Source organism: Anas platyrhynchos, chromosome 2 (genome assembly GCF_047663525.1).
Source record: "Anas platyrhynchos isolate ZD024472 breed Pekin duck chromosome 2, IASCAAS_PekinDuck_T2T, whole genome shotgun sequence".
Lineage (NCBI taxonomy): Eukaryota > Metazoa > Chordata > Aves > Anseriformes > Anatidae > Anas > Anas platyrhynchos.
In genome coordinates this window covers 1,132,148-1,159,089 of record NC_092588.1, presented here as the reverse complement: position 1 = coordinate 1,159,089, position 26,942 = coordinate 1,132,148, and the positions used below count along the sequence as shown (strand labels likewise).

The 26,942-nt window shown below is 51.2% G+C and overlaps 5 protein-coding genes and 1 long non-coding RNA gene across 8 annotated transcripts in view; 3 read left to right on the top strand and 3 right to left on the bottom strand.

The window, feature by feature from the left end:
* The window catches only part of LOC119716181 (feather beta keratin-like), a 30,067-nt gene extending 26,150 nt beyond the window's left edge, over positions 1 to 3,917 (bottom strand). The window contains exon 1 of the mRNA XM_072034240.1: positions 3,791 to 3,917. Within this exon, the coding sequence (XP_071890341.1) occupies positions 3,791 to 3,902 (112 nt within the window). The 5' untranslated portion in view covers positions 3,903 to 3,917. The remainder of the gene's footprint in view (positions 1 to 3,790) is intronic.
* Positions 1 to 11,181, top strand: part of LOC140001796 (uncharacterized) — a 17,691-nt gene extending 6,510 nt beyond the window's left edge. Inside the window, exon 2 of the long non-coding RNA XR_011807313.1 lies at positions 11,006 to 11,181. This is a non-coding gene — a long non-coding RNA (uncharacterized lncRNA). The remainder of the gene's footprint in view (positions 1 to 11,005) is intronic.
* LOC140001788 (feather beta keratin-like) lies at positions 3,019 to 11,888 on the bottom strand. The gene is made up of 2 exons (XM_072034220.1): positions 11,753 to 11,888; positions 3,019 to 3,580 (listed from the first exon to the last, which is right to left on the bottom strand). The coding sequence occupies exons 1-2, from the start codon at positions 11,871 to 11,873 to the stop codon at positions 3,231 to 3,233; spliced, it is 471 nt and encodes a 156-aa protein (XP_071890321.1). The 5' UTR covers positions 11,874 to 11,888; the 3' UTR covers positions 3,019 to 3,230.
* Positions 10,734 to 26,942, bottom strand: LOC113842941 (feather keratin 2-like). Of its 2 annotated transcripts, none has more exons than XM_072034231.1 (2): positions 26,807 to 26,826; positions 10,734 to 11,542 (listed from the first exon to the last, which is right to left on the bottom strand). In XM_072034231.1, exon 2 carries the CDS (start codon positions 11,520 to 11,522, stop codon positions 11,193 to 11,195), a length of 330 nt encoding a protein of 109 aa, XP_071890332.1. In that variant the 5' UTR covers positions 11,523 to 11,542; positions 26,807 to 26,826; the 3' UTR covers positions 10,734 to 11,192. The 2 variants fall into 2 exon arrangements, with proteins under 2 accessions (XP_071890332.1, XP_071890331.1); XM_072034230.1 differs by lacking the exon at positions 10,734 to 11,542 and adding an exon at positions 25,835 to 26,602 and having other exon boundaries at positions 26,807 to 26,942.
* LOC140001794 (feather keratin 2-like) lies at positions 12,863 to 17,906 on the top strand. Of its 2 annotated transcripts, none has more exons than XM_072034238.1 (2): positions 12,863 to 13,019; positions 13,230 to 14,027. In XM_072034238.1, the coding sequence occupies exons 1-2, from the start codon at positions 12,899 to 12,901 to the stop codon at positions 13,568 to 13,570; spliced, it is 462 nt and encodes a 153-aa protein (XP_071890339.1). In that variant the 5' UTR covers positions 12,863 to 12,898; the 3' UTR covers positions 13,571 to 14,027. The 2 variants fall into 2 exon arrangements, with proteins under 2 accessions (XP_071890339.1, XP_071890340.1); XM_072034239.1 differs by lacking the exon at positions 13,230 to 14,027 and adding an exon at positions 17,176 to 17,906 and having other exon boundaries at positions 12,884 to 13,019.
* LOC140001793 (feather keratin 2-like) lies at positions 23,695 to 24,493 on the top strand. Its single transcript, XM_072034237.1, has 2 exons — positions 23,695 to 23,830; positions 24,021 to 24,493. The coding sequence occupies exons 1-2, from the start codon at positions 23,710 to 23,712 to the stop codon at positions 24,359 to 24,361; spliced, it is 462 nt and encodes a 153-aa protein (XP_071890338.1). The 5' UTR covers positions 23,695 to 23,709; the 3' UTR covers positions 24,362 to 24,493.

Sequence of the window (26,942 nt, the reverse complement as noted above, 5' to 3'; positions counted from 1 at the left end):
TAGTCGCGGGCCTGTCTCAGGGCTGACAAGACTAAGTGCACTGGGAGCCCTGCCATGCTTCCCAAAGGGTAGTGTTGGCAACTCCATTGAGCTCCCTTTTCTGTGGCCAGCACGTTGACAGGAAGGCCCTTGGGTTTGGTGGGAGTCCCTTGGGCTGTCTGGTGAGGCATGGTAGAGGCTCACAAGAGAAAGGCTGTCCCTTATTAGAAGCAGAGGACAGATGTGGAACTGTCCACAAGGTTTGGCCCCATGGTTCAGGGGAGTTCTCTGGGGTGAGCTAAAGGGGGAATCCTACTGCTGTGCGTGGTGTTTGATGTTGAGACAGACGATGTGGACCTTTCAGAGAGGAGCTGGAGGTGTGCATGCTGCTTGTGGCTGTGGACCTGAGGCCGCAGTGGTGATGGCTGCATTCCAAGGAATGGGGGATTTGCAGTTCCACTCCCTGATCTGCCGAGGTGAGTGTTTTGTAGGCTGTCTCACTGGAGCTTGTTGATGAGGATGCTGGGAAGACTGTGTGGCTGGTTATGCAGGAGTTCTCGGGACTTGAAGGACTGCACCTGCAAACACTGAGCATCCTGGCTGATGTTTCACATACTTTTGTACTGTGGTGCCCAGAACTGCACACAGTACTTAAGGTGAGGCTGCACAGCGCAGAGCAGAGCGGGACAATCCCTTCCCTTGACTGACTAGAAATGTCGTGCTCGATGCACCCCAAGATACATTTGGCCCTCCTGGCTGCCAGGGCACATTGCTAGCTCATCTTCAACTTGCTATCAACCAAAACCTCCAGAACCCTCTCTGCGGGGCTGCTCTCCAGCATCTCATCACCCAGTCTGTACATATAGGCAGGGTTGCCCCTTCCCAGGTGTAGGATCTGGCACTAGTGCTTGTTAAACTTCATGCAGTTGGTGATTGCCCAGCTTTCCAGTCAGTCCAGATCTTTCTGCAAAGCCTTTCCACTCTCAGCAGAGTCCACAACTCCTCCAAGTTTATTATCGTTGCCAAATTTGCTCAAAACACCTTCTAGTCCTACATCCTAATAGTTTAAAAAAACATTGAAATGAACAGGCCCTGAAATGGAGCCCTAGGGGACCCCACTGATGACTGGCTGCCAGCTTCATGTGGCCCCATTTACCATAACCCTTTAAGCCCTACCCGTTAGCCAATTGTTCACGCATCATATTATGTTTGTATCTAGCTGTATGCTGGACATTTTGTCCACTAGGATCCTATGGGAAACTATGTCAAAATCTTTACTGAAATCCAAAAAGATTACATCAGCTGGTTTCCCTTGATAGAATAAATGATTGATCTTATCAAAAAGCAAAATCAAATTTGTTAAACAGGACCTACAGCTCATTAAACCAAGTTGGCTGGGACCAATGACTCCTCCCCCCGAGTAGCACAGGGGAACGGGGAGCATGGGCTGCAGTAGGTCCCTGTTGCTTCATGTCCACCGCATCTTCACAGTCACTCTCTGCTCCTGCTCCACATAGCGTCACTCCCACGGGATGCTGTCCTTCCCAAACTGAGCCCATGTGGGCTTCCCACAGGCAGCAGCTCTTCAAGAACCGCTCCCATACAGGTCCATACCATGGGGGCCCTATATCAGGAGCAAACTGCTCCAGCACAGGCCCCCCACAGGTGGCAGCTCCCCCCAATCTCCCTGCTCCTGCGTGGGCTCCTCTCCACAGGCTGCAGCTCTGTCCTGGGGGCCTGCTCGTGCAGGGGCTCTCCATGGGCTGCTGCCTCCTCTCCACTTCATTTGTACAGGGTGAAGTGGGAATCATCATAGAATCATAGAACGGTTCACCTTGAAAGGGACCTTAAGGATCCCTTAAGGACCTTAAGGATCATCAAACTCCAGCCCCCTGCCATAGGAAGGGATGTCACCCACCAGATCAGGTTAGCCAAGACCCCATCCAGGCTGGCCTTTAACACCTCTGTGGTGCATCCACAGCTTGTCTTGGCAACCTGTTCCAATGCCTCACCACCCTCACAGTGAAGAATTTCCTCTGAATTTCTAGTCTAAATCTATCCTCTTTTAGCTGAAGACTGTTCCCCCTTGTCCTATCATTATCTACATGAGTAAAGAGTCCTTCTCCATCTTTTTTAGAAGACTCCTTTAAATATGGAAAGGTCTCAAGGAAGTCTCCCCAGAGCCTTCTCTTCTCTGGGCTGAACATCACAGAATCACAGAATTACATAACATTAAGGATTGGAAGGGACCTTGAAAGATCATCTAGTCCAACCCCTCTGCCAGAGCAGGAACACCTAAATCATGTCACAAGGGAATGTGTCCAGGTGGGTACTGAAAGTATCCAGAGAAGGAGACTTCACAACCCCCCTGGGCAGCCTGTTCCAGTGTTCTCTAAACCTCAACATCAAAAAAAAAAGATTTGCCTAATATTTAAGCAGGACTTCCTGTGTTCTAGCTTACACCCATTAACCCTTGTCCTATCACTGTGTGTCACCGAGAAGAGCCTGGCTCCATCCTCCTGACACTCATCCTTTACATATTTATAAACATCACCAACTTTCTCAACGTTTCTTCATAGGGGAGGTGCTCTAGCCCTCTGATCATCTTTGGAGCCATCCGCTGGACTCGCTCTAACAGGTACACATCATCTTGTGCTATGGGCCATAAAGCAATAGGTAGTACTCCATGTGGGGCCTCATGAGGGCAGAGTAGAGGGGAACAATCACCTCCCTCGACCTGTAGGTCACACCTCTGTTGATGCAGCCCAGGATGCGGTGGGCCTTCTGGGCTGCAGGAGGGCAATGCTGGGTCTTGTCGAGCCCTTGGTCCACCAGAACCCCCAAGTCCTTCTCTGCAGGGCTGCTCTCAAGGAGTTCTTCTCCCCGTCTGTACTCCTGTCTGGGATTGCCCTGAACCAGGTACAGCACGCTACACTTAGAATTGTTCAACCTCATGCAGTTCATATGGGCCTGCTTCTCCAGCCCGTCCAGGACCCTTCCAATGGAGAGTGTTGGGTGGAGAAAGGAGGAGTGTCAGGCTGGCATGCATTAGAACTTTATTGAGGAAGACTCATTAAAAGGAAGGAGCACAAGCAGCAGGACCCTGGTCAGAGGTGCAAGCAAAGTGACCATCAGCAGCTATGCATTTTGTGTGGAAGGTATTCCCAGAGCACGGAGATCAGAGCATCCTCAGTCCATGAAGTTGGTTGCAGGGCATTGTTAGCTGCTGTCAGGGGTCCTGGCGTGGGTCCTTAGCAGGGGTAGCAGGCTCTTCTGCCAGAGATGCAGCCCAGGCCTCCCAAGCCATAGCCTCCCAAGCCTCCCAGGCCAAAGCCTCCGAAGCCGCCTCCAGAGACGGGCACTCCCTGGGCGCTGAGGTTGCTGCCCACGGCAGCTGATGCGGAGGATCCAACGGCGGTGTTCTGGGGGAAGGAGCTGAGGATGGGTCCTGGCAGGGTGACCACCACGGTGGAAGGCTGGATGACAACGTGGGAGTCCTCGCACTGCCTGACACAGGGCTCGTTGCAGCTGTTAGCCAGCGGAGTGGGTCCACAGGGGCGGCAGATGTCGTAGCAGGACATGTCTGTGGTGTGGAGGGTGCCTGGAAGAGAGGGTATTGTGAATGCAGAGCGTGTTGGGGGTGTCAGGAGCGGTGGTGGGGGAGGCCAAGAGAGTGGAGAGGCCTGGGGTCATGAGGAGCATGGTGGTGGGGAGGCAGAAGGGCTGTTGAGGCTTGGGGCAGAGGGTGTGTGGAGAGATAGGGAGATGAGGCTGGTGGGGTGGGGAAGGAGGGTGCGGGGTTCAGACTCACCTTGTTGGTCGCAGGGGAGAAGGCGTCTGGAGGAGTGTGTGAGAATGCGAGGCACAGGGCCGTCTTTTATACTTGTCCCTGAGTGCCACAGGACAAGAAACCCTTTGTGCATGACAGCATTTGGTGTGAGCTGCTCTTACATGCCAAAGCGTGACAAGTGGGGTGTGTTGTCCTTTCCACAACGCACCTTTTTCATTTCCTTGTGTTGAGGAAATGTCTATTTGGCCTTGGCGGCAGCTTTTAAGTAAGGATCGCCCTTTGGGAGGATTTGCATTGAGAATGGTAGTGAGGGCAGTCTGCAAACATGGCCAAAGCATGGGAGAGGTGGGTGTCATTAAATGAGGTCATGGCATGTCACTCAAGCGGTGCGGTTTGCGGCTGCATTGTTGTGAGGAGGGGGCCCTATTTGCTGGCCTTGCCATAATACTGGCTGGTCTGGGCTTCCCAGATGTGCTGGGCGTGAGACACTGGCACACTTATTTATGATGATCTTACCCCTCTCATTTATAATGTGTAGCCACCAGTAGGTGTAATCTCTTAGGAGTTCAGAAAAGATTTGATTAAGTTCCTCAGAATATCCTTCTGGACAAAACGTCAAGCACACAGCTAGACTAATATCTAATGAGATGGTTCAGCAGTTGGCTGATTGGCCAGACTCAAAGTGTAGTTGTAAATAGGGTTACCTGTGCCTGGCAGGAAGTCGCTATGGGGGTTCCTGAGGGCTCCATTTTGGGTAGAGAAGCCTCGCACATAGACGTTGAGAAATTAGAGGGCTGGGCTATGAGCAACAGCATGAAATTTAAGAAGGGCAACTGGCGAATTCCCCATCTGAGACAGGGCAACCCTGGATCTATGTCCAGAGTGGGGGAAGAGAGGCAGGAGAGCAGCCCCGCCTGAAAGGACATATGCGTTCTAGTTGACAGCAAGTGGACTGAGAGTCAAGAGGGTGCCCTGGCAGCCAAAGTTCCCCCCGTTTCCTGGGTTACATCAAGCACAGCATTGCTAGCCGGTCAAAGGAAGTGATTGTCCCGCTCTACTGCACACTGGTGCAGCCTTCCCTCAAGTGCTGTGTACAGAATTGGTCACCGCAATCTAACGACACAAAACTCTTAGAGATTGTCAAAAGGAGAAGTACAGAGATGGTGAAAGGTTTAGAGGGCTGGATATACGAGGAGTGGCTGCAGGATCTTGGTTTGTTGAGCCCAGAGAAGAGGAGACCTGACCAGAGCCTACAGCTTCCTCACAAGGGCAGCGGAGGACAGGCGCTGATCTCTTCTGTCTGGTGAGCAGCAGTGGGGCCTGAGGGAACAGCCTGAAGCTGTGTCAGGGCAGGTTCAGCTTGGATATTAGGGAAAGGCTCTTTCCCGAGAGGGTGGTTGTGCAGGTTCCCCATGGAAGCCATCACAGCACCAAGACTGCTGCAGCACAAGACAACACTCTCAGAAATGCGGTTTGATTTTTGGGTAGTCCTGTGTGGTGCCACTAGTTGGACGCAATGTTCCTTGTGGGTCCCTCACAACTTGGTCTATTCTGGGATTCCATGATTCCATCACATTTGCTGCCTCCCTGCCTTTCTAACAGCTCGCTTAGCCAGTCTTTACCCTTGGCTTTCCCGTTGGGTGTGCTGTATCGGTGGCTTGGTGGCCGTGGTGCTTGGAAGGTTGTAGGTGGGAGAAAGGAAGCTGCCTGCTTTGTCTTGTGCAAACCTGGGGCCATCCCTGTGGGCGGTAGTCCAAGCAGGCAGGAGAGGGCTGTTTGTGAGAGCAGGCTGTTGTCCCCTGCGGCCTGGTACTGAGCTCGCAAGCCCTTTGATGTCAGCAGTCCTGCCATTCTTCTCAAAGAGTTGCTTTGGCCACTCCGTAGCGCTTTCGTTTACTAATGCCAGCATGTTCCCAGGCTAGGCTTTGGCCCAACACACTGCTTGATAGGGGCCCCTTGGGTTGATTGGGGATGCCTGCAAGATAGCTTGAGACTAATGAGGGGCTGAGGGAGTGGAACTGTGGGGAAGGGCTAGCTGGAGAGCCTGAGTGTTGGGGGTCTTCTTCAGGGTGAGGGTCAAGGTGACAGCTATTTTTCTGCCCCATGTTTGATGGTCAGAAAGAGGATCTGGATATTTCAGAGGGGAGCTGGAGGCATCCAGATTAGTAGACCTTGTGCTGATGTTTGCATTCCAAAGGGAGGAATGATGGCAAGGCCTGCTTGAGGGCAGCTGAGGTGAGTGTTTTGCAGGCTGTCTCTCAGGTGAGCAGAGCTTCTTGCAGAGGCAGATGGGTAGGTTGTGCATCTGGATATGCAGAAGTATTCAGGATCTGATGGGGTGAACCCAAAGAAGGTGAGGGTTCTGGCTGATGTCTGTGCAAGGCCATTTTCAATTATCTTTGAAAGATTATGGCAACTGGGACAGGACCTGGAAACTGGATGAAACTCACCCGACTCCTATGTTCAACAAGCAGGAGAAGGAAGGCCTGGGACTCTGCAGGCTGTTCGGTCTGTCATGCGTCACTGGGAAGGTTCTGAAAGAAATCCTCCTGGAAAGCACACCACAAGCACGTGAATGATAAGAAAGAGATGGGGAGTAGTCAGCTTGGATCTACAAAGAGCAGATCATACTGGAGCCTTCTCAGTGACTTCTATGTTGAAGTGACCTGCTGGGTGCACAAGGAGAGAGCAACAACTGTTGCTTACCTTACCTTTAGGAAAGGCTTTGATGCTTGCTGCCATGACACGCTTGCAGAGAAGCTGACAAGTACGGGTTACACAAACAAACAGTGTGGTGGTCTGAAAAGTGGCTGCATGCCACTGCACATGGTCCTGGACAGCCTGCTGACCGTTCTTGACCACAGCTGTTGCCCTCCCCGATGTCAAGAGTTTCCTTCCTGACTATATCATTCTGAGATAGTGTTTGTTGTGACGGTGTAGGATTATAGAACAGAAGAGAACAGTGGTAGGGCATGCTAATGAGGGGAAATTTTTTGAGAGGGAGCGGGTCGAAGAGCCTTAGTAGGATGAAGCCTGTGTTTGGTCAGTTGTAGGTCTTGGGTGATGTCATTTAAGGTGTGACCCTTTCTGACCTGCGCTCATGACCTCTTGTGCTTGGGCAGCGGCAGGCCCCTTTGTAGCTTGCTGAAAGAGGCCCTGTTCAAGTGTGGGATAACTGCTGGATTCTCCTCACAGAGGCCATCCCTGCAGTCCCTACTACCAAAACCTTGCCATGTAAACCCAATACACTATGGGAGGCCTTGTGGCGTTTTTCAACCTGCCCTACCTATGTCGTGAGCCAAGCATTCCTGGGGCCTCACAAGGGCAGAGAAGAAGGGGACAATCAACTCCCTCACTATGCTGATTACTGCTCTGTTGATGCAGCACAGGATGCAGTTGGCCTCCTGGGCTGCAGGCGTGCATTGCTGGATCCTGTTGAGCCTTTCATTCACCAAAACAACCCAAGTCCTTCTCTGCAGGGCTGCTCTCAATGAGTTCTCCCAGTCTGTACTCCTTTCCGGGATTGCCCCGAACCAGGTGCAGCACCTTGCACTTAGACTTGTTGAACCTCATTCAGTTCTGATTGAAGCCTGTCTAGGTTCCTTTGGATGAAGTGCGTTGTGTGAAGAAAGGAGGAGTGTCAGGCTGTCATGCATTAGAACTTTATTGAGGAAGACTCATGAAAAGGAAGGAGCACAAGCTGAAGGGCCCTGGTCAGAGGTGCAGGCACAGTGACCATCAGCAGCTGTGCATTTTGTGTGGAAGGTATTCCCAGAGCACGGAGATCAGAGCATCCTCAGTCCATAAAGATGGTTGCAGGGCATTGTTAGCTGCTGTCAGGGGTCCTGGCGTGGGTCCTTAGCAGGGGTAGCAGGCTCTTCTGCCAGAGAAGCAGCCCAGGCCTCCCAAGCCATAGCCTCCCAAGCCTCCCAGGCCAAAGCCTCCGAAGCCGCCTCCAGAGATGGGCACTCCCTGGGCGCTGAGGTTGCTGCCCACGGCAGCTGATGCGGAGGATCCAACGGCGGTGTTCTGGGGGAAGGAGCTGAGGATGGGTCCTGGCAGGGTGACCAGCACGGTGGAAGGCTGGATGGCGACGTGGGAGTCCTCGCACTGCCTGACACAGGGCTCGTTGCAGCTGTTAGCCAGCGGGGTGGGTCCGCAGGGGTTGCAGAGGTTGTAGCAGGACATGTCTGTGTTGTGGAGGGTGCCTGGAAGAGAGGGTGTTGGGAAGGTGGAGGGTATTAGAGGTGTGTGGAATGGTGGTGAGGGAGGCCAAGGGAATGGGAAGGCCTGGGTTTATGGGGAGCATGGTGTTGGGGAGGTGGAATGGCTGCTGATGCTGGGGTCAGAGGGCATGTGGAGAGATGGGCCTAGTGGGGCAGGGGAAGGAAGGGATCGGGGTTCAGGCTCACCTTGTTGGTCTCAGGGGAGAAGGTGTTGGAAGGAGATTGTGAAGGTGCGAGACGCAGGGCCGGCTTTTATGCTGGTCCGTGAGTGCCCGTGGGGCAAGAGAGGCTTTGCGCATGACAACATTTGGCGTGAGCTGCTCTTGCATGCCAAAGCCTGGCAAGTAATGAGTTGGGGTGTGGTGTCCTTCCCACAACTTGACCTTTTCATGTCCTCCTGTTGAGGACATAGTGTTAGATGCTGACAGAACCTTCAAAGTGAGAGAATTAGAGGCTGGAGCATTTCTCTGAAAGGTGCATGGGAGGGCAGGTAAATGAGGTGTCTGAAGGCTGCCTGAGGTACTGTGTCATGAGTGAGGTCTTTCTGTGGCATTTATGTAGTGTGGCCCAGCCACACTGGGCTTTGTCGCTCTAAGCAAGTCCTTGCAATGGACAGCATCGGGCATAGAAGCGGGTGCTATGAAAAGAAGGAATGAGAGATGAGTAGGTCCTACAATGGCCATGTTTTCTGACACCATAGGCTTAGCCCCCTTTCCTCCAAAGCTGAACTCCACAGACAACACAAGATTTGACACTCTGCTTGATGGGATTTTTCGGGCTGGGTTGTGTGCTCTGTGAGCAGCCCTGAGATTCATGAAAGGCAGAGGACAAGAGGGATTGTGAGAAGGGCCAGTTGGGAGCCATCGTGTTATTGGGAATGATATTTGGGATTTGTGTCAAGGGGGAAACCTATTTCTCTTCTCAGTGTTTGATTTTGTGAAAGATGATTTGGAAATTTCAGACAGAAATTGGAGGCATGCGGTCTGCAACTCAAAACAGTGGGTAATATCAAGGCCTACCACTCGTTAGCCAAAGGCAGTATTTCGCAGGCTGTCTCTCAGGTGAGTAGTCATGTTACTGAGGAATATAGGGAGTCTATGCCACTGGATGTACTGAAGTACAGAGGACCTGTCCGGTTGGACCCACAAATGCTGAGAGAATATCCTGGCTGATATTTTCACAAGGCTACTTTCTTCTTTCTTTGAAAGTTGATGGCGACTGGGTTCCTGAATACTGGAAGGGAATTATTTCACTCCTATGTTCAACAAGATGGAGAAGGAATGTCTGGAAAACTGCAGGCTGGTCACTCTGTCATGCATCACTGGGAAGGTTCTGAAAGAAATCCTCCTGGAACGCACATGAGAAGCACATGAATGATAAGAGAGAGATGGGGAGTAGTCAGCATGGATCTATAAAGAGCAGATCATATTTGAGCCTTCTCAGTGTCTTCTATGTTGAAGTAACCTGCTGGGTGCACAAGGGGAGAGCAACAACTGTTGCTTACCTTACATTTAGGAAAGGCTTTGATGCTTACTGCCATGACACGCTTGCAGATAAGCTGACAAGTACGGGTTACACAAACAAACAGTGTGGTGGCCTGGAAAGTGGCTGCATGCCACTGCACATGGTCCTGGAGAGCCTGCTGACCTTTCTTGACCACAGCTGTTGCCCTACCCGGTGTCAAGAGTTTCCTTCCTGACTATATCATTCTGAGATAGTGTTTGTTGTGACGGTGTGGGATCACAGTAGAGAAGATAGCAGCTGTAGTGTGTGCTAATGAGGGGAAATTTTTTGAGAGGGCATGGTTAGAAGAAACTTAGCATGATGAAGCTTGTGTTTGGGCACTTGTAGGTTTTGGGTGATGTATTTTAAGGTGTTGTGGTCCTTTTCAACCTAGCCCTATGACCTCTAGATATTTGCCTTTGTACTGATGGAAGTGGGAAGAAGAAGGGAAGAGGAGGAGCATCTGGCTGGCTTTCTTGAGAACTTTATTGAGGAAAGCACATGGAAAGGAAGAAGCAGCAAGTGTAACAGCCTCTGGGGCTCTTGGATGCAGGTAGGGTGACCAAAATCTCATCCTTGTGTGCGAAAGATTTTCCCGGGTCACGGAGGTCTTCCTGCCCTGTGGTGGGAGCAGTGTAGAGGGAGTCGATCCCTTCTGGAGTTTGGCTTTTGAGCATGTCATAGCAGCAGAGAGAACTTGACATAGGAGACAGTGCAAGTCAAGGAAAGAAGTGGGAGAATGGTAGAATGTAAGTGGGCCATGTTTACAAACATTGCGGAATAGCCCACGTCCTTGCTTCTCTGGTTCATGCCTTGAGAGAAATAGTCGTGCTTGTGGAGATTATGATACAGTGACAATGCAAAGGTGCAATCTCAATCCACAAGTAGTCACGCACCACGTATGTGGTGTCGATGTGAGGGACAACTCTTTTAAATTATACTGGCCTCAATAGAGACCCCAGAGGGACACCACTCCTCCCTGTAGTATACCTGGGCACCGAGCTGCTGAGTGCAACACTTAGAATGTAATCATTCAGGCAATTCCTTATCTGCTGAGTGGACCATCATGTCTTTCCATGGTAGTGAGAAGGAGCTATGTAAGAGCGTTGTCCAAACACTTCTTCAACACCAAGAGGCTTGGGCCCTGATGGCCACTTGAGACCTGCTTTTTGTTCTTGTTGGGTGAAGTTGGAAGAGTGTGGGGAGAAGAAAGCAAGAGGAGGCATCTGACGATATGGGATGCAGATTGATTTTATTGAGGAAAACATGAAACTGAGGGAGCATCAAGTGGAAGGTGCACATTCTGAGGTGCCTGGACGGTGTCCACCAGCCTGTGTGCCTTGCGTAGAGCAGATTTTCCCAGAGCCCCAAGGTCTCCCTACCTCGTGGTAGGAGCAGCCCCAGAAGGTTTCGCGACAGATTGTGCTAGTGAGCAAGTTATTGCAGCAGAGAGTATCATCCGTGGAAGTTTGTGCTATTGCAAGGAGAAAGAGGAAGAAAGAAGGAGGTATGTTGACCATGTTTCCTGAAAGCATGGCCTGGCCCTTCCTTTCTTTCTTGCTTTGTTATGCCATGGAATGATGAGCTGCAGCTGGTCAGCCTGTACGCCATGAATAGTGCAGAGGTGTGTCCTCTGACCGAGAAGTCAATGGCACGGTGTTGGAGGCTGCTGCCAGGGGTGTTGGCGTAGGTCCTTAGCAGGGGTAGCAGGCTCTTCTGCCAGAGAAGCAGCCCAGGCCTCCCAAGCCATAGCCTCCCAAGCCTCCCAGGCCAAAGCCTCCGAAGCCGCCTCCAGAGATGGGCACTCCCTGGGCGCTGAGGTTGCTGCCCACGGCAGCTGATGCGGAGGATCCAACGGCGGTGTTCTGGGGGAAGGAGCTGAGGATGGGTCCTGGCAGGGTGACCACCACGGTGGAAGGCTGGATGGCGACGTGGGAGTCCTCGCACTGCCTGACACAGGGCTCGTTGCAGCTGTTAGCCAGCGGGGTGGGTCCGCAGGGGTTGCAGAGGTTGTAGCAGGACATGTCTGTGTTGTGGAGGGTGCCTGGAAGAGAGGGTGTTGGGAAGGTGGAGGGTGTTGGGGACATGAGGAGTAGTGGTCGTGGAAGGCCAAGAGAGTGGGGAGGCCTTTGGTGGGACTCTGGGGAGCATGGTGGTGGGGAGATGGAATGGCTGCTCAGGTTGGCGGCATAAGGTGTGTGGAGAGATTGGGTCGATGGGGTGGGCGAAGGAGTGGAGCGGGGTTCAGGCTTACCTTGTTGGTCACAGTGGAGAAGGAGTCGGGAGGAGTGTGTGAGGGTGCTAGGTGTGCAGCCGGCTTTTATGCTGGTCCTTGAGTGCCTTTGGGGCAAGAGAGCCTTTGCGCATGTCAGCATTTGGCAAGTGCTGCTCTTACATTCCAAAGCCTGGCAAGTAATGAGGTGTGGTGTGGTGTCATTCACACAATATTCCCTTTTTGTTTCCTGTTGTTTAGGATGTTTTCGTTTCACAGAATCTTGGCAACACATTACAAGTGACAGTAATAAAGACTAAAGGATAGTTCTGAAGGTGCATGAAAGATTGGGAAAAGATGCATCCAAAGCATGTGAGAGGTGCACTGTCATCAATGAGGTCATAGTTTTGTACTCAAGAGGTCTGCTGCTTTGTTGTGAGGCGGAGCTCCATTTGCTGACATCCCCAGCAGGATGGTCTCAGCTTCAATTCTCTTCAATGCTGTTGATAATCATCTGGATTTAGGCTCAAATGTGTACTCAGTAAGTTTGCAGATGATAGTAAATAACGAGAAGCTGTTGTCTCTCTCAGGAGCTGAGAGGCTTTGCAGAGAGATCTTGAGGCACCATGAGGCCAGTCACCAATTCTAATAATATTGTCCTGACTATACAGTGTAATGTGCTGGCTCCCCAGCTGGCCCTTAATGACTGTTCCTGTTGTCAATCTCAGGGCCTCTCCCAGCCAGCCTAATGGAATCCATCAAGCAGAGTATCAAGTCACATGGTTTTGGCTTTGGAGTAAACAGAAAGATGTGAGGAATAATGGCAAGTGTATGGCCTAGTCTTCTCTTAATCCCTTCTTGTCATAGCACTGACTTCTAGGTCCAATACTCTCCACTGCAATGACTTAGTCATAGTCACAAGCCCAGTGTGGCTGAGCCTTACGACATAAAAGCCACATAAAAACCTCACTCATGACACCGCAATCACCCAGGCTTTGGCACATCATTGACATGCCTTGCCATGCACCTTTAAAAGAAATCATTTGGCCTCTAATACTCTCACTTTGAAGGTGCCACTGGAACCAAGCAACATGTCCCAAACAGGATGAAATACAAAGAGATGGTTGTGGGAAGAACAACATGCTCATTACTTGATGGGCATTGGCGTACAAGAGCAGCTCATGCCAAATGTTGTCATACACAAAGGCTCTCTTGCCCTGTGGGCACTCGAGGACCAGCATAAAAGCCGGCCCTGCGCCTCGCACCCTCACACACTCCTCCAGAGGCCTTCTCCCCTGCGACCAACAAGGTGAGTCTGAACCCCGCTACACTCCTTCGCCCACCCCATCGACCCAATCTCTCCACACGCCTTATGCCACCAACCTGAACAGCCCTTCCACCTCCCCACTGCCATGCTCCCCACTGTCCCACCCTAAGCTTCCCCAGTCTCTTGGCCTTCCACCACCACCATTCCTCATGCCCCCAGTACCCTCCGCCATCCCAACACCCTCTCTTCCAGGCACCCTCCACAACACAGACATGTCCTGCTACAACATCTGCCGCCCCTGCGGACCCACCCCTCTGGCTAACAGCTGCAACGAGCCCTGTGTCAGGCAGTGCGAGGACTCCCACGTCGCCATCCAGCCTCCTGCCGTGGTGGTCACCCTGCCAGGACCCATCCTCAGCTCCTTCCCCCAGAACACCGCCGTTGGATCCTCCGCATCAGCTGCCGTGGGCAGCAACCTCAGCGCCCAGGGAGTGCCCATCTCTGGAGGCGGCTTCGGAGGCTTTGGCCTTGGAGGCTATGGCTTTGGAGGCCTGGGCTGCTTCTCTGGCAGAAGAGCCTGCTACCCCTGCTAAGGACCCATGCCAACACCCCTGACAGCAGCCTCCAACACCTTGCCAGCCACTTCTTGGACAGAGGATGCACCTCTGCGCTGTTCATGGCGCACTGGTTCACTAGCCACAGCTCTACTTCTCATGGCACTGCACACTCAAGCAGGGAAGGGGGCCAGTCCATGCTGCATGGAAACATGGCTGATTGATGGCCTACTCCTCTCTCACTCCCTTCTTGTCCTTCCACCATCTTCCATGTCCAGTACTCTCCACTGCAATGACCTGCTCACAGCCACAAACCAACCTGGCACCTCACATGTGCTGATTCTATTGCAGTGTAGGAAGAACTTGGGGCTCTGGGAAAATCTGCTGTACCATGGGACACAGCCTGATGGTTGCACTACTCGCACCACAGGACAGGTCCCGTCTACTCTGCACACCGTTTCACTCTTTTTCAACAATAAAGTTCTTGTGCATGCTAGCCTACTATGTCTCCTCTTCCTTTCTGCTCCCAACACTCCTTCAACTTCACTCAACATAAAGAAGGGCTCAACAGGCTGGCTGGGCCCAAGCCTGTTGCTGTTCAAGAAGGAATTGGACAGCACTCTTACATATATATCCTTGTTTTTAAAGAGGATTCTCACAGGTTTGACAGATGGACCACTTAGCAGACAAATAATTGGCTGGATGAACACATTCAAGGAGTTGTGGGCAACAGCTCAATGCTTGTATAGAGACCAGGGAGGATTGCTTTCTCTCAGGATTTTGTCCTGGGACCAGTTTTATTTGACCTCTTTGTCACTGACATGCATGGTGGTATTGAGCAGGCACTCAGCAAGTTTGCGCACGGCACCAAGCTCAGTGGGGTGGCCAACACCTCAGAGGAAAAAGGGATGCCATCTGGAAGGACCTTGACAGGCTTAACAGGTGGGCCCAAGCAAACCTCAATGACTTCAACAAGGCTGATTGCAAGGTCCTGCATTTGGGTTGAGACAATCCCCAACATGAATACAGCCTGAGCAGCAAGTGGATTGAGAGCAGCCCCTCGGAGAATGACTTGGGGGTTACTGGTGGAGAAACGTCTTAATATGACCAGCGATGTAAACTCACAGCCCAGAAAGCCAGCCATTTCCTGGGATGCACCAATAAAAGTGCAGCTAGCAAACAGAGGGATGTGATTCTCCCTCTCTATTCTGCTCTTGTCAGACCCCACCTGGAAGACTGTGTTGAGTGCTTGGGCCCTCAGCTTAAGACAGATCTGTACCTGTTAGAGCAGGTTGCAAGGAGCGATACAAAGATGGTCAAAGAGCTGGTGCACCTCTCCTACAAAGACAACCTTCCCTTCCCTATGCTGAGAAGGCGGGCTTGGTCAGCCTGGAGAAGAGAAGGCTCCAGGCAGATGTTATAAAGACCCTCCAGTAATTAAAACAGGCCTACAGGAATCATAGAATTAACATGTCTTCCAACTGAAAACATTCAATCATTTAATGATTCTATCTGGTTTAACACTCAGATTGCCTTGTATGTTCTCAGGACTTGGACTCATGAAGCCTCAAGGATCTGGATACTCTACAGCATCTCACAGTCAAGATAGTATACAATTCTAAGAGTCTATGAAAAGGGACACAAGGCCTCTCCTAGCAAGTATGTCACTGAGAACAGCACCAACGAGCTGCTGCTGTTCTTTTGGCATGTGACACAAGCCCATCATTTGCCCATCATTTGCATCAAGGCCTGTGCGTGCTAAGGGACTTTAGCATGGGTCAGAAGTCAGCACGCACTGAACATCTCTCTTTCCCATAAGGATTTTCTGGCCACCATCCCTGACTGATAGCATCAAGACACTGCAATCAACGTCATGGAGTGAGGGTTGCACCTCTGGGATGAGGCTGGATCTTGGGCTCAGCAAATCCTCAACTATGGCTCCTTCTCAAAGCCACCCATATTTTCTCAGCTTGTCCCTGAGGAGGCAAAGCACTGGCTTTATGGTATGGAAAGCATTTCAGAACCATCACTAGAAGCACCTGGGTCTTACAGGGGAACATTGTGCACAAACCCTTCCTGAGCTTATCAGACAGCAAAGGAAAAATGACAGCTTCTGGAAACGCACCTTTGGGGAGCAGCATAGATAAGGTGCAGGAGCATTGCAGGGGCTCGTAGGTGAAAGCAAGTCAGTTTGGAGCTTCTGGGCACCGTGCCTACACCACCAGCCCTCCCTGGGCACTGATGACACCACACCTCTCCCTTTCTTTGGATGCATCTTCTATCCAGCCTTACACACACATTCAAGAAGTATTTTTTGGTCTTTAATACTGACACTTCAAATGCACCGCCATGATAATTGGCCATGTCCTGAATAGCAGGACCCAAAAAGGGAACATCTGGGGTAAGAAAACACACCCCACTTCATTACTCAACTTACTGTCAACTAGAAGCCACAGATCCCTTTCTGTGGGGCAGCTCCCCAGTACCTCATCCCTCCGTCTGTGCATACACTGGGACAGGTTACCATGCCCCAGGTGCAGAATCTGGTACTTACTCTTCTTAAACTTCGTATGACTGGTGATTGCACAGCCCTGTGGTCTGTCAAGAACTCTTTGCACAACCTCCCCACCCTTGAGGGAGACAATAACAATGCCTTATTTCACATCATCTGTAAACTTACTTAGCACTCTTTTGAGTCCTGTATCCAGACCATGCGCAAAAACGTCAAAGAAAACTGGGTCGAAAATGGAGTCCTGGGAAACACGACTAGTGACTGGGAGCAAGCGTGATGAACCCCCCTTTACTACAACCCCTTGAACTTGACCAGTTAGCCAACAGTCCACCAACTGTGTTATGTATTTATCTACCTGCATGCCAGACATTTTGTTCAGGGGGATGTTGTGAGAAACAGTATCAAAAGGTATGCTGAAATCCAAAGAATTTGCATCTACTGCCTTCCTTTGGTCTATTAGATGGGTAACCTTGTCATAAAAGGAAGTGGCTGCACCTCATGCCCAGCGCATGCAGGAAGCCCCCCCTCACAACAGAGCTGCAACCATACCACATGAGAGCAGCACCATGAGCTCACTGAAAACACTGCTCCTCTCCTATGCCTGGGTCACGTCTTCTGCCCGCTTTGACATGCACCTTCAAGAGCAATCCTTTGGCCTCTAATAATTACTTTGACGTAAAAGGTGCCACCATTGCCAAATGGACATGTCCTCCAGAGAAGGACATGAAAATTGAGTGTTGCAGGATCAAAAACATGCCCCACCTCATTACTTGCCAGGCTTTGGAATGCAAGAGCAGGTCATGCCAAATGCTGTCATGCGCAAAGGCTCTCTTGCCCCGTGGGCACTCAAGGACCAGCATAAAAGCCGGCTCTGCTCCTTGCACCCTCACACACTCCTCCTGACTCCTTCTCCCCTGTGACCAACAAGGTGAGCCTGAATCCCTCTCCCCTCCCTCACCCACCCCACTAGGTCTATCTCTCCACATGCCTGCTGCCCCCAACATGAGCAGCCATTCTGCCTCCCCACTGCCAGGGTCCCCACAATCCCAAGCCACCCCACTCCCTTGGCCTCCCCCAGAACCACTCCTCATGTACCCAATACCCTCCACCATCCCAACACCCTCTCTTCCAGGCACCCTCCACACCACAGACATGTCCTGCTACAACCTCTGCCGCCCCTGCGGACCCACCCCGCTGGCTAACAGCTGCAACGAGCCCTGTGTCAGGCAGTGCGAGGACTCCCACGTCGCCATCCAGCCTTCCACCGTGGTGGTCACCCTGCCAGGACCCATCCTCAGCTCCTTCCCCCAGAACACCGCCGTTGGATCCTCCGCATCAGCTGCCGTGGGCAGCAACCTCAGCGCCCAGGGAGTGCCCATCTCTGGAGGCGGCTTTGGAGGCTTTGGCCTGGGAGGCTATGGCTTGGGAGGCCTGGGCTGCTTCTCTGGCAGAAGAGCCTGCTACCCCTGCTAAGGACCCACGCCAACACCCTTAGCAGAAGCCTCCATAACCATACAAGGAAGCTCTCAGAGTGAGGATGCACCTCTGTGCGATTTATGGCACATTGGCTCACCAGCTATAGCTCTTCTTTTTGTGGCACTTTCTTTCTACTTTCCATAGCGCCTCATTCTATGTCCAGTACTTTCTGCTGCAATTACTCGCTCAGAGCAAGAAGCCCCTCGGGGACCTCCTTTCTGGTGAATTTATCACAGTACAGGAAGGCCTTTTTGCTCTGGGAAAATCTGCTGGACACAAGGGACGTAAGCTGATGATTGCCCTTCTTGCACCTTAGAATTTGTCCCTTCTATTCTGTATGCCTTCCTTTTTGATGTTTTTTCTTCAATAAAATCATTCTATATCACATTCTGAGATGTATTGTGGAATGGTTGAGGTTGGAAGGGACCTCTGGACTTCGCCTCATTCATCCCCTCTGCTGAAGCAGCACCACCAAGACCAGTTTACCCCAGACTGTCTCCAGGTGGCTTTTGAGTACCTCCAAGCAGAACTTGGTCACCCACACTATAAAAAGGCTTTCTACAGATTTACGCAGAACATCTGGTCTTCTACTTTGTGCCCATTGCCTCTTGTCCAGGCACCACAGAATCACAGAATGGTTGAGGTTGGAAGGAACCTCTGAAGATCATCTAGTCCAACCCTCCTGCCAAGCAGGATCACCTAGAGCACATTGTGCAGGATAGCATCCAGGCATGTTTTGAATATCTCCAGAGAAGGAGACTTCACGACCTCTCTGGGCAACCTGTTCCAGTGCTCTCTCACCCTCACAGTAAAGAAGTGCCCTCTTGTATTCAGATGAAACTTTCTGTGCTTCAGTCTATGCCTCTTGCCTCTCGTCCTGGCACTGGGCACAACTGAAAAGAGTCTGGTTCCATCCTCTTGACACCCTCCCTTCATATATTTATATGCATTGATGAGATCTCCCTTCAGTCTTCTCTTTTCCAAGCTAAACAGGCCCAGTCCTCTCAGCCTGTCCTCATATGACAGGTGCTCTAGTCCTCTAATCATCTTCATAGCCCTCCTCTGGCCTTGCTCCAGTAGTTCCAGGTCCCTCTTGTACTGGGGAGCCCAGATCTGGACACAATACTCCAGGTGTGGCCTCACCATGGCTGAGTAGACAGGCAGGATCACCTCTCTCGACCTGCTGGCAACACTCTTCTGAATGCACCCCATGATACCAGTGGCCTTCTTGGCCACAAGGGCACATTGCTGACTCATGGTCAGCCTGCTGTCCACCAGGACTCCCAGCTCCCTCTCTGCAGAGCTGCTCTCCAGCAGATCAGCCCCCAGCCTGTATTGGTACTTGGGGTTATTCCTCCCTAGGTGCAGGACCCTGCACTTGCCTTCATTGAACTTCATGAGGTTCCCCTTGGCCCATTTCTCCAGCCTGTCCAGGTCCCTCTCAATGCCAGCACAGCCCTCTGGGGTATCAGCCACTCCTCCCAGCTTTGTGGCATCAGCAAACTTCCTGAGGGTGCACTCTGTTCCATTGTTGAGGTCACTGATGAATAAATTGAACAAAACTGGACCCAGTACTGATGCCTGGGGGACACTTCTAGCCACAGGCCTGCAACTAGACTCCTCACCACTGAGCCCAACCCACTGAGCTCTGCCATCCAGCCAATTAGCAATCCACCTCACTGTCCACTCATCTAGCCCACACTTCCTGAGCTTGCCTATGAGGATGTTATGGGAGACAGAGTCAAAAGCCATGCTGAAGTAAAGGTAGATCACATCCACTGCTCTCCCCTAATCTACCCAGCTAGTCATCTCATCATAGAAGGTTATCTGATTAGTTAAGCACGATTTCCCCTTGGTGAATCCATGCTGACTACTCCTGGTCACCTTCTAATCCTCTATATGCTTGGAGATGACCTCCAGGATGAGCTGCTCCATCACCTTTCCAGAGATGGAGGTGAGGCTGACTGGCCTGTAGTTTCCTGAGTCCTCCCTCTTGCCCTTTTTGAAGACTGGTGTGACACTGGCTTTCTTCCAGTCCTCAGGCACCTCTCTTGCACAACTCGCAAGAGCCTGGTTTCACCTCTTTGCACCCTCCCTTCAGGTATTCATAGACATACATGTATGTGAGTTCTCTCATGAGCCATGTCTTCTCCAGGCTCAACAGTCCAAGGTCTCTCAGCATTTCCTCATTGAGAAGGCCCAGGTTGGGCCCTACCACTGCTGAGTAGAGGGGAAGGATCACCTCTCTTCATGTGCTGGCAACACTCCCTCTAATATAATGCAAGACACCATTTACCCTCCTACCTTCAAGGGCACATTGCTTCCCCGTGTTCAATCTGGTGTCCACCAGGACACCCAGGTCCTTTTCTGCTAAGTTGCTTTCCAGATGGGCAGCCCCCAGCATTTCCTGGTGCCTGGGTCTGTTGCTCCTGAACTGCAGGGCTTGGCACTTCCCCATTTGAACTCCAAGAGCTTCCCATCAGCCTATTTCTCCAGCCTGTCAAGGTCCTTCAGGATGGCAAGACAATGCTGTGGCAGGTCAGCCATTCCTTGGCGTTCTGTCAGCAGGAACCACGCAGAGGGTATGCTCTGCTCCATCACCCGCACCATAAATGAAGATGTTCACCAGGACTGGACCCAGCATTCTCCTCTGGGATCAATTTCTGACTCTTGACCTTAGGCCTGGCTGCTCACCCCATTTTTGATCCACCTCACTGCTTGGTCATCAAGCCGATACTTCAACAGCTTCTTCATAAAAATCTGATGGGAGACAGTGTCAAAAGCCTGGCTGAAGTCAGGCAGACAGACGACATCCACTACTCTCCTGTCACTTACCAAGCCAGTTGTTTCAGCCCAGGAGGTTATCAGGCCAGTCAAGTATGACTTCCCCTTTGGGAATCCATACTGCTGATGATGTTCTTGTCCTCTGTGTGCCTGGAAATGAATCACCTTCCCAGGGACCAGGCTGACTGGCTTCCAGTTCCTCGGGTCCTCCTTCCTGCTTTTCTTCGAGGAGGAGTGACTTTTGCTTTCCTCCAGTCCTCAGGCATCTCCTTCACTCCCCATGACCATTTGCACATTAATGAGAGTGGCGTTGCAATGACATCAGCCAGCTCCATCAGCACTCCTGGGTGCATCTCATTGCAACCCTTAAACGTGTTTATGTCTATTTGATTAGGGGACATCTTCCTTGCTCCTGAGTTTTGCGCTGGTCTCTGGGACACTGGATTCCTGAAGGCTGCTCTTGCTATTGGAGACTCAAGTGAAGAAGACATTCACTACCTCTACCTTTTCCATGTCCTCTCTCAACCATCTCCACCTCATTCATAGCCTTCGCTACTCTTCCTTTTACTGCTTTACACTTCGAGAACCCTTTCTCATTGCCTTTGACATCCCTGGATGTTTGTAAGTGAGTGGAAAAAGAGCTCTTTAAAAATAAATAAATAAGGGGGGAGGGAGGAGCAAGTGGGGCTGGCAAAATGCTGATTAAAAGGTAGTCGTGAAAATAGCATAGATAGACCACAAATGTAGGGTCCTGTCATGGCTCCGCCATACTGCAGGGTCCCAGACCCAATGTCCCCATGACTTGCTAGGGCCACAGTCTCACTAAGTGCATATTACCCACTCAGTCTATGAGAGCTATAAAAAATACTGTCCAGCCTTCATCTGCAGTCCAGAAAACCCACATGGTCTCAACATTCTCAAGACTGCAACCCAGGCAGCATGAAACGTCCTTTCTTGTAGTGGTGAAAGGAGTGAAATCCAACTGGCAACCGGTCACCAGTGGTATTCCCCAGGGGTTGGTGTTGGGGCCCATCCTCTTTAATATCTTTATTGATGATTGGATGAGGGAATTGAGTGCACCCTCAGAAAGTTTGCAAATGACACCATGTTGGGGGGAAACATTGATTTGCCAGAGGGTAGGAAGGCCCTGCAGAGGGACCTGGACAGGGTGGGTCAATGGGCAGAGGCCAACAGGATGAGGTTCAACATGGCTAAGTGCTTGTTCCTGCACTTTGGCCACAACAACCCCATGCAGTGCTACAGGCTTGGGGAAGAGTGGCTGGAAAGCTACGCAGATGAAAAGGATCTGGGGTTGCTAATCGATGCTCACCTGAGCATGAGCCAGCAGTTTGTCCGGGTGGCCAAGAAGGCCAACGGCATCCTGGCCTGTATCAGGAATGGTGCAGCCAGCAGGACCAGGGAGGTAATCGTCCCCCTGTACTTAGCTCTGGTGAGGCTGCACCTCAAGTACTGTGTTCAACTTTGGGCCTGTGAGAAAAATCTCAATTTTCTTCAGACAGGATCTTCTGTGAAGCTATTTTATTTGTGATTGCAATGGCGGGTGTCCTGTCAATCAGGAGCGCATTTTATTAAATGAATCATAACCTTTTATTCCCTATTACCTGACAACTATCACCTCCCCTGTTTCCTCATTGACTGAATAGTACAGGTTCACAATCTACTCAACACTCCTCTATACCATATATGTACAATTTTTCTTTTTTTTTCAACACTTTAATTTCTCCTTTCTTATGTTTTGAGAACTTGTGATCTTTGTTTTACTGTTCTCACACTGCTCATCCTGTATTTCTCAAGCTTCTACCTTATTTTGGAACAGTGAGGCCTTCTACTATCCACTTATCTACTTAGTATTTCTCCTTATTAGGACTACACAACTACCTTGGAATACAGAAAAGTAATTCTCTACTGCAAAAATACAACTTTGTTTCTTACAGGCCCCTCACTACAAGAAGGACATTGAGGCGCTGGAACATGTCCAGAGAAGGGTGACAAAGCTGGTGAAGGGCCTGGAACACAAATCCTATGAGGAGCACCTGAGGGAACTGGGGTTGTTTAGTCTGGACAAGAGAAGGCTCAGGGGAGACCTTACTGCTCTCTACGACTACCTAAGAAGAAGTGGTGGGTAGCTGGGGGTCAGCCTCTTCTTGCAGATAACTAGTGATAGGACTAGAGAGAATGGCCTTGAGTTGCGCCAGGGGAGGCTTAGGTTGGCAATTAGGGAACATTTCTTCTCAGAAACATTTCTTCTCAGAAAGAGCAGTCAGGCATTGGAACAGGTTGCCCAGGGAAGTAGTGAAGTCACCGTTCCCAGGGGTGTTCAAGAAAAGGTTGGACCTGGTACTTAGGGACATGTTTTAGTGGAATACATAGGTAGCAGGAGGATGGTTGGACCAGGTGATCTTGAAGGTTTTTTCCAACCTCAATGATTCTGTGAATCTGTGAAGCAATTTTATTCATGATTGAATAAAAGGCATCCTGCAAGTGGGAGTTCACAGCAAAAGTATATCATAACCTTATATTACCTATTACCCAACTCCTGATTCCTCCCTGGTTCCTCATCGACTGAGTAATACAGGTTCACAAACTACTTGACACTTATTATTATACCATGCATGTACAATTTTACTTGACCAACTATTAATATCTCTTTTTCCTTTTCTTTTTCCTTCTCGTCTTAGGACAAGAAGGTCCTGATTATTTCTTTATACTGATTTCGCACTTCTTGTCCTGTTTGTAAGCTATGCACCTTATCTGGGTACAGTGGCACCTTCCCCTTATCTGGTTAACATACTCCCCACTCCTATGCCACTGTCATGCCTGGGCAATCACTTTTAAATATGCAAGGTTCGTGGAATTTTCCACTGAAAAATTACATTCAATGGCAAAGACACCATTTTTTTTTCTTTTTTTTTTTCTTTTTTTTTTTTTTTTTCTCACATAAGCTGACAAAGCAGCACACATAATGGGAAAGACAGGGGATAGACTCAGACTTGCTGAGTTGGGTTGAAGGCATGGACAGAGTAAATGTGATGCAACTGGTAGCACATCACGTCCAGCCACCTGGGAAGCCCAGAACAGATTGCTGGGGATACCAGCAAATGCCCCCCCCTTCTCAAAACAAAGCCACCAACCACACCTCATGAGTGCCAACCATGACCTCACTGATGACAACGCACTTCTCCCATGCCTTGGATGCATCTTCTACACACCCTTTTACACACCTTAAAGAACTATACTTTGGTCTTTATTACTCTCACTTAAAATGTACTGCCAAGTTCAGACACAAACTCAACAGTAGAAAATGAAAAGATTGAGTTCTGGGAACAACAACTCACCCAACCTCATTACTTGATCGTCTTTGGCATGTAAGAGCAGCTCATGCCAAATGCTGTCATGTGCAAAGGGTTTCTTGTCCTGCGGGCACTCAAAGACCAGCATAAAAGCCAGCCCTGCACCTCGCTCCCTCACATACTCCTCCAGACGCCTTCTCCCCTGCGACCAACAAGGTGAGCCTGAACCCTGATTGCCTCCTTTTTCTCTCCACCTGCCCTCTGCCCCCAACATGAGCAGCCATTCTGCCTCCCCAAAGCCAGGCTCCCAAAATCCTCACCCTAGGCCTCCCCACTCTCTTGGCCTCTCCCAGCACCGCTCCTTACACCCACAACAACCTCCACCTTCCCAACACCTCTCTTCCAGGCACCCTCCACAACACAGACATGTCCTGCTACAACCTCTGCAACCCCTGCGGACCCACCCCGCTGGCTAACAGCTGCAACGAGCCCTGTGTCAGGCAGTGCGAGGACTCCCGCGTCGTCATCCAGCCTCCTGCCGTGCTGGTCACCCTGCCAGGACCCATCCTCAGCTCCTTCCCCCAGAACACCGCCGTTGGATCCTCCGCATCAGCTGCCGTGGGCAGCAACCTCAGCGCCCAGGGAGTGCCCATCTCTAGAGGCGGCTTTGGAGGCTTTGGCCTTGGAGGCTTTGGCTTGGGAGGCCTGGGCTGCTTCTCTGGCAGAAGAGCCTGCTACCCCTGCTAAGGACCCACGCCAGGACCCCTGACGGCAGCTAACAATGCCCTGCAACCAACTTCATGGACTGAGGATGCTCTGATCTCCGGGGTCTGCGTATACCTTCCACACAAAATGCGTAGGTGCTGATGGTCACTGTGCCTGCACCTCTGACCAGGGCCCTGCTGTTTCTGCTCCTTTCAGAACTCAGTTCTCAGTTTCTGAACTGAAACAGAGAACTCTGCAAGTTCAAGTCCTGAGAACATACAAGGCAACCTGAGCATTAAAGCAGATGGAATCATCAAATGATTGAATGTTTTGGGTTGGAAGGGATGTTAAGCATCATGTAGGTCCAACCAATCTGCCATGGGCAGGCATTCTTTGCAGTGGATCAGGATGCCCAAAGCCCCTTCCAAGTTGGCCTCAAACACTTCCAAGGGGTGAGGCATCCACAGCTTGTCTGGGTTAGTTCACCATCCTCAGGGAAAAGAATTTCTTCCTTATATCTAATCTAAATCAACTCTCTTTTAGTTTAAAGCTGTTAACACTTGTCATATCACTACACACCCTGATAAAGAGTTCCTCCCCACCTTTCCTGTAGCCTCTTCTAAGTACTAGAGGACCTCTATACCTTCTCCTGGAGCCTTCTCTTCTCCAGGCTGACCAAGCCCGGCTCTCTCAGCCTGTTTTTGCAGGAGAGGTGCTCCGTCTCTCTGACCATCTCATGCTCTGACAGGTCCAGATCTGTCTTATGCTGGCTGAAGGCTCAAGCACTTAACACAGTCTTCCAGGTGGGATATGATGAGCAGAGTAGAGGGAGAATCGCATCCCTCTGTTTGCTATCTGCACTTCTATTGGTGCAGCGCAGGAAACAGCTGGCTTTCTGGGCTGTCAGTGTACATCGCTGGCTCACATAAAGACGTTTCTCCACCAGTAACCCCCAAGTCATTCTCCAAGGGGCTGCTCTCAATCCACTTGTTGCTCAGGCTGTATTGGTGTTGGGGATTGTCTTGACCCAAATGCAGGACCTTGCAATCAGCCTTGTTGAACTCCTTGAGGTTTGCTTGGGCCCACCTGCTAAGCCTGTCAAGGTCCTTCCAGGTGGCATCCCTTTTTCCTCTAAGGTGTCAGCCACCCCACTGAGCTTGGTGCCATGCGCAAACTTGCTGAGTGCCTGCTCAATCCCACCGTGTATGTCAGGGACGAGGAGGTGAAATAAAACTGGTCCCAGGACAGGCTCCTGTGAGATAGCACTCCACCCTGGTCTTTAACTGGGCATAGAGATGTTGGATGCTTCTCCTTGAATGTTCTCGTCCAGACAATTAGTTGTCTGCAAAGCAGACCGTCTGACAAATCTATGACTTCTTGTTTAAAAACAGAGTGCTGTCCAGCTGCATCTTGATCTTAACCAGCTTGGGCCCTGCTGGCCTGCTGAGCCCTGGTTAATGTTGAGTGAATTAGAAGGAGTGTTGGGAGCAGAAAGGAGGAGGAGACATCACAGACTGAAATTCAGAAGAACTTTATTGTGTAAAAAGAATGAAAAGGCATGCAGAGAAGAGGCCTGTTCTGTGGTGCAAGTAGTGCAACCATCAACCTGTGTCCCACTGTAGAGCAGATTTTCCCAGAACCCCAAGGTCTTCCTCCACTGCAACAGAATCAGCACATGGGAGGTGCCAGTGGGTTTGTGGCTGCAAATAAGTCACTGCAGGGGCAAGTACTGGACATGGAAGATGGTGGTAGGAGTAGAAAGAAATGAGAGAGGAGTAGGCCGTGTGTCCAGGCAGCATGGACTGGCCCCCTTCCCTGCTAAAGTGTGGAGTGCCATGAGAAGAAGAGCCATGGCTGGTGAGCCCATCTGCCTTAAACAGTGAAATAGTGCATCCTCAGTCTGAGTTCTGGCTTGCATGGTGTTGCAGGCTTCTGTCAGCAGTGTTGGCATGGGTCCTTAGCAGGGGTAGCAGGCTCTTCCGCCAGAGATGCAGCCCAGGCCTCCCAGGCCAAAGCCTCCGAAGCCGCCTCCAGAGATGGGCACTCCCTGGGCGCTGAGGTTGCTGCCCACGGCAGCTGATGCGGAGGATCCAACGGCGGTGTTCTGGGGGAAGGAGCTGAGGATGGGTCCTGGCAGGGTGACCAGCACGGCAGGAGGCTGGATGACGACGCGGGAGTCCTCGCACTGCCTGACACAGGGCTCGTTGCAGCTGTTAGCCAGCGGGGTGGGTCCGCAGGGGCGGCAGATGTCGTAGCAGGACATGTCTGTGGTGTGGAGGGTGCCTGGAAGAGAGGTTGTTGTGAAGGTGGAGGGTGTTGGTGGCATGAAGAGCTGTGCTGGGGGAGGCCAAGGGAGTGGGGAGGCCTGGGATTTTATGAGAGCATGGCAGTGGTGAGGTGGAAGGGCTGCTGAGGCTGGGGACTGATGGCATATGGAGAGTTACCCCAGTGGGGCAGGCGAAGGAGGGGAGGGGAGTTCAGGCTCACCTTGTTGGTTGCAGCGGGGAAGACGTCGAGAAGAGTGTGTGAGGGTGCTACGTGTGCAGCCGGCTTTTATGCTGGTCCTTGAGTGCCCGTGGGGCAAGAAACCCTTTGGGAATGACAGCATTTGGCGTGAGCTGCT